The sequence below is a fragment of the Euphorbia lathyris genome, chromosome 8 (genome assembly GCF_963576675.1).
Source record: "Euphorbia lathyris chromosome 8, ddEupLath1.1, whole genome shotgun sequence".
Lineage (NCBI taxonomy): Eukaryota > Viridiplantae > Streptophyta > Magnoliopsida > Malpighiales > Euphorbiaceae > Euphorbia > Euphorbia lathyris.
In genome coordinates, this window is record NC_088917.1 from 82,113,400 (window position 1) to 82,119,399 (window position 6,000).

The following is a 6,000-nucleotide window of genomic DNA, read 5'->3' on the forward strand; positions in this document are numbered from 1 at the left end:
TTTGTTTGCTTTCTTGTTTTCTCTTGTTTTTCTGTTTTTCATGTTGTATTACCGGGTTCTTAACCCTCATCTTATTACCCAAAAAAACTATTTAATATTTTCCGACACTATTGATGTTGCTATTAGTTATTTAATGTTTATTGTTATTGGTAAGAAGTTAACTAATTTTCCATCGATAGTAACTATGAGCAGTTGTTTTTAAATTCTAACCAAAACACTTCTATTTTACTACTTGAAGGGAAGGAAAAAAAAAACGACAAAAGGAGAACCGAACAAACACGGTATAAATAACAATTAAACCCCATGCTAATACATATAAGATCTAAGAATAGTTGTTATTATTTTTAACATATAACAACAAAATAATTTGGATTTATTAATTTTAATTTGCTAAGTCAAGACTATAATACTAAATTAATATACTAATTGTTATTGAGTTGCTGAACTCCTGCTATGAACCTTCACCCAATCCCAAATTGACAATATTGTATAGAACACATTTTTAGAACATAATAAAGTACTCCAAAATTGACTGCAGAATATATAATTAAGTAAAAAAGAAAAATCTAAGTCTTGTCGAATCATTTTTTAATAATAGACCGTTCTTATAAGATGGGCAAGATTTTAATTAGTTTAATCCACAATCTCTACTATATATATACCCTTCTCATACTTCTCATTTCCACAACTTACAACACAGAATTTGAAAGCAGAAGCAAAATACTTCAGAATTAATATTTCTGTAGCAATTTATTCATTATTTATTTTTTTATTCAATCAATTAAATCATTGTAATGGCAGCTGAGTTAGGAAGCATTATTGAGTTCCTTGAAAATAAAACATTTTTGGTCACTGGAGCTACTGGTTATCTAGCTAAGAGTATGTATTTATCTATTCAATTCATCTTAATCCTTTTTTATTTTCAGTGAAATTAATTGATTTTGTTTGATTAATTGGTGCAGTTTTCGTGGAGAAAATATTAAGAGTTCAACCGAATGTGAAGAAAATGTATCTTCTTTTACGAGCTTCTGATGCTAAATCTGCTATGCAACGTTTACAACAAGATGTATTTACCCTCACTATAGCTTTGAATATCTATTAATTTCATGGCATTAGTATTAATTTTGATGTGATTAATTATATAATCAGGTGGTAGAGAAGGAATTGTTTAAGGTTCTGAAAGAGAAATACGGTGAAAATCTGAATTCGTTCATATCAGAAAAAGTTAGAGCTGTTGCTGGTGATATTTCATGTGAAGATTTAGGAATCAAAGATTCCTCTTTGACTGATGAGCTATTGAAAGAAGTTGATTATGTAGTCAACTGTGCTGCCTCAACCAACTTCAATGAAAGGTATATAATAATTTTAATTATAATTATAATCAATATTTAATTCTTAATTAATCAAAACTAACTAAATCTTTTGTTTTTGGGGATTTTGAAGATATGATGTTGCATTAGGCATTAACACATTTGGAGCTTTGAATGTAATGAACTTTGCAAAGAAATGTGACAAAGTCAAGATGCTTGTCCATGTGTCTACTGGTAATTAATTAATTCCCTTAATATTATGATGATTAACTCAAATTAATTAAAGTTCCAATAATTAATTAATTCCCTTATTATGATGCTTGTCCATCTTTTCTTTGCAGCTTATGTATGTGGAGAAGATGGAGGATTAATACTAGAGAAGCCATTATCATTAGGAAAATCAAAGAATGGAAGTACCAAAGTAGAAATTGAAGTTGAAAAGAAATTGGTACAAGAAAAACTAGCTCAACTCCTATCTGAAAATGCTTCACAGAAAGAAACTGCAATAGCTATGAAAAAATTGGGTCTCGAAAGGTAATTATTTATTGCGCCCTCCCGTTCATATTATTTGTCACATTTGATCCAATAAAATTGATTTACATTAAATTTAAAACAAATAGAATAAAATACCCCTTAACTCTATTCATTATAATAATCCTCGTTTTCGGTAACATTTATTAATTTATATCACTCTTGATATCTTAAAAACATAAAATGAAAAAAAAATTAATGCTAAACATTAATAAGGGTAAAATACGATAAAATTACATGAAAAGTCTAAAGTGACAAATAATATGAATCAAGAAAAATCTTCTCTCTCTAACAAATATAAGTCTTTACATTGATTATATATGATCAATAATTTAAAATAATTAATATTTTTTTTATTAACTACAGGGCAAAACTACATGGATGGCCGAACACTTATGTATTCTCCAAAGCAATGTCGGAGATGCATTTAGTAGCTTCGAAAGACAATCTGCCTCTTGTTATCATTCGTCCATCTATGATCATTAGTACTTACCAAGAACCATTTCCTGGTTGGATCGAAGGTGCAAAGTAAGTAAAACTTCATTCGCAGAGACCTATATAAGATTTAACAATTAACTAGACAATTTTATATAAATGAATGTGATTAATTTTTTATTGATTTGAATATGACAGAACCATTGACAGTGTGATTGCTGCCTATGGAAAAGGCAGATTGGAATGCTTTGTTTACAATCCAGAGACAGTCTATGATCTGGTGAGTTAATTTTAATTATATATGTATGTTTGCATATTAATATTCTAATTAATGGTCAATTGAAATAAATAAATTAATTAATTAATAAGTAATGATCGATGCAGATTCCTGCTGATATGGTGGTGAACAATATGATAGTAGCTATGGTAGCAAGAGAGAAGAAATATTCAACAGAAATAGTGTACCAAAGTGGATCATCCTCGCGAAATCAAGTCACCTTATCAAATATTGATGACTTTATGTATCGTTACTTCGCTGCAAATCCATTGTTCGAAAAAGATGGAAAACCAATTCAGTATCACAATCTCACTCTTATCAACTCTATGTCTGCCTACCGTCTGTACTTGGCTATTCAATATCTCTTGCCTTTCAAGGCATTGCAATTAGCATCCAGCTTCTCAAAGAGATACGAAGATATGTATATGACTCTCGGTCTTAAGATAAGGCTGCTCACACGATTTGTTGAATTTTACAAACCCTATACCTACTTAATGGGCATGTAAGAATTCTTAATTAACCTTATACAATTATGCTTTATCAAAATTCTATATATGATTATTTTATATAATATTTAATTTGTTTATGTTTGTGATGCAGTTTTGATGACACAAATTCAGAAAATTTGAGAAAAGCATTGAAAGAAACATGTCCGACTAATGAGGCAGAAATATTTAACTTTGATCCAACTACAGTTGACTGGGATGATTTCGTTGTTGGTCATCATATTCCTGGCCTTGTTAAATATGGAATGAATTAAATTACAATATTATTTAATTAATGTTATTAATCACTTATTTTATATTCAAGTTGGATAAATCAGCAATGCGTTGATAGATCCACATATTTTTATTTCATTTGTAATTTCTGAAATTAAAAGTGTTCGGAAGTTTATTTTATTTGTTAATGAATAAGTGTAAGAAATTGTTGTATATTAATCATATCTAATTTACAAGACAAACCTTAGTCAACATGTCGCGAGTGTAAGGAAGTCTATAATGTTAATAGAATTGTATTTTCCTATATTGTCTATATCACGGATTATGGCTTGCGTTATGTAAAATTTTGTGATTAGTAAAGTGAAGATGGATTCTCACATGATATCAGAGACTTCCAGGTTTTAAACATCAAAAATAAGATGACATCAAACTTCTACGCAAGGGCCTATAGTAAATCATTCTCACCCTTTTGCGTTAATGTTTTCTCCAATTCTCTCGCATAACCTTTGTGTTAAGTTAACATCAAAATAATTTCTTACTATGGAAGACATAGCTCATGTTAGTCATGAAAGGATGTGGTTTATTTTCACATGTCGATGAAAATGAGGAAAACCAACTAAGGTGGTTTGGCCATATAAGACGAAGAGCACTTGATACATCGGTTATGAGGACTTGAGAGTGGTAAAGGGATGCAATGGTGAGGGGGTAGGGGGAGACCTAAGAAAGAAGATAATGATTAAGAGTGATATGACTTTATCGGGGATTGAGGAAAATATGGTAGTGGATAGGATGGAGTGGAGGGAGAGAATTTATGTAGCTGACACAACTTGATTTCACAGTTTTGTATGATCATTCATGTTAGCCGATGATGAATCATTTCGGGACTAAAACTTTGTTGTTGATGTGGTTGTTGTTGATGATAATGAAAATACGGTTCCTCTGTCTCTTGAAAGTTCTCATTTTTGTATCTATTGGGATTTTTCAATCTAACTAAGGAATACAAGAGTACTAACTAGGAATACAATTACTTAACATAAAAGTTACTAATTGATGCGGACATCCTAACTGGGATCACTGATCACGCGCGTCTTGGCGGATCCTCAGACATCACATCCACGGAGGGTGTACCTAGGAGGGCGGATCTCAAGGACATACAAGCGGGGCGGATCTAGGAGTACACAAGGAAGCGTATCAACATCAGACCAGGGGAGGATCCTCAAGCTACTCCTGGGCGGATCTCCAGGTTTACTTCCTCCCGAAGGAATTCACCAACAACCCTGACACTCCGTACCTGTACCTTTGTACTGATTGTCGGGACGTATTACCTATTTTACCCTTTTATCGTTAACCTCATTGTAACCCTAGTAGGGGTAGTCCTTGTCCTTTTCTTATCTTTAGGAGGATGTATTTAAACCCCCATTTTGTAAGGATGAGGCAACTTTTTATCAATAAAAAATCATTCTCTTTGAGAACCTAAGGTTTATACCCTGTTTATTGGGATTCACTCCTTCTAGTTTAGCTAGAGAAGAACCTCTTTGTTGGTTTACGATTAAAACCTTCATTTATCGCTTTCAATCTGTATCAGTTGGTATCAGAGCCGATCATTTCCTGACCCAAAACTTCTTTTGGCAATGGTTCAACCCCGACTACCGCAAGATTCCACGGAGACCAGTGACCGGAGGTATGAGGAGCTGAGGGAGCACCTCGCGGAGCAGATCCAAGCCAGCCATGAGCGGCAGAGGCAAACCGACCAACGGTTTCTGGAGCTAACCACCTCCCTAGAAAACTTCAAACTGGAGGTTCTGGCTCTAATCCGACCCACCGCAGGAGGATCAACCCAGAGAAAGGAAGGAGTCCCTGAACAACAGCTTCCACAAATGGGCCCTAGGGATCCTGAGGTAAGAAGACCCAACTATGTCCTTGTGCATAATGCTGATAGTGATAGTAATGACTTTGAGGGTATTGGGGATGATGATCCCGTTAGAACTACGAGGGATGTTGGGCTTGTTGACAACCGACGTGTGGATGTTGCTAGAGTATACCCAGGTCTAGGAAACTTTGATAGAGATGATGCCTTTAAGCTAAAAATAGACTTACCATCTTTTGGAGGCGAACTGGATATAGAGGGATTCTTAGACTGGTTATCGGAAGTTGAACATTTCTTTGAGTATGCAGGGATTCCTGATGAGAGGAAAGTGAGGCTGGTGGCGTATCGCTTGAAGGGCGGCGCATCAGTTTGGTGGGATCAGATGAGGGAAGAAAGAAGAAGATGGGGCAGAGATCCGATTAGATCTTACCGCCGGATTATGAGCAGTATATTTACAGCTCCTACAGGGGATGCTCTCAAGGGACCCGAAGTGTCCATGAATATACCTCAGAGTTCTTGAGGCTTTCGGCACGGGCCAACTTGTCAGAAACTGAAAGCCAAAAGACCTCTAGGTACCTAGAAGGGTTGAGATACAACATCCAGGATCGTATTGGCACACAGATGGTGGTTCGGGTACAAGATGCCAGGAATTTAGCCCTCAAGGCTGAATCCCAACTAACCGGGAGATCCAGGAGATCCGCCACTATTGAGTATACGCCCGGAGGAAGAGATAACATGAAGCCTTATGACAAAGGCAAGCAGGTGGCGAGTGCCAGTAGGGCCAAGGTCAACAGTGTGGGAAGGGGGTCTATCGGAGATACTAGGCCGTACAAGGAAGCACCTATACCACCTAAGAGCAAC

The 6,000-nt window shown here is 35.1% G+C and overlaps 1 protein-coding gene across 2 annotated transcripts; it reads left to right on the top strand.

Moving 5' to 3' along the window:
- The first annotated feature begins 676 nt into the window (after positions 1-676).
- LOC136202950 (fatty acyl-CoA reductase 3-like) lies at positions 677-3,524 on the top strand. 2 transcript variants are annotated; one of them, XM_065993954.1, is made up of 9 exons: positions 678-879; positions 963-1,066; positions 1,150-1,352; positions 1,444-1,544; positions 1,652-1,844; positions 2,208-2,369; positions 2,475-2,556; positions 2,661-3,055; positions 3,154-3,524. In XM_065993954.1, the coding sequence occupies exons 1-9, from the start codon at positions 795-797 to the stop codon at positions 3,311-3,313; spliced, it is 1,485 nt and encodes a 494-aa protein (XP_065850026.1). In that variant the 5' UTR covers positions 678-794; the 3' UTR covers positions 3,314-3,524. The 2 variants fall into 2 exon arrangements, with proteins under 2 accessions (XP_065850027.1, XP_065850026.1); XM_065993955.1 differs by lacking the exons at positions 2,661-3,055; positions 3,154-3,524 and having other exon boundaries at positions 677-879; positions 2,475-2,565.
- Positions 3,525-6,000: the final 2,476 nt, after the last annotated feature.

Coding starts and splice junctions, on each gene's coding strand:
- LOC136202950 (XM_065993954.1), top strand. CDS start 795: ATGGCAGCTGAGTTAGGAAGCATTATTGAGTTCCTTGAAAATAAAACA. Junction 1,067..1,149: donor TGCAACGTTTACAACAAGAT/GTATTTACCCTC, acceptor TTATATAATCAG/GTGGTAGAGAAGGAATTGTT. Junction 1,545..1,651: donor GCTTGTCCATGTGTCTACTG/GTAATTAATTAA, acceptor TTTTCTTTGCAG/CTTATGTATGTGGAGAAGAT.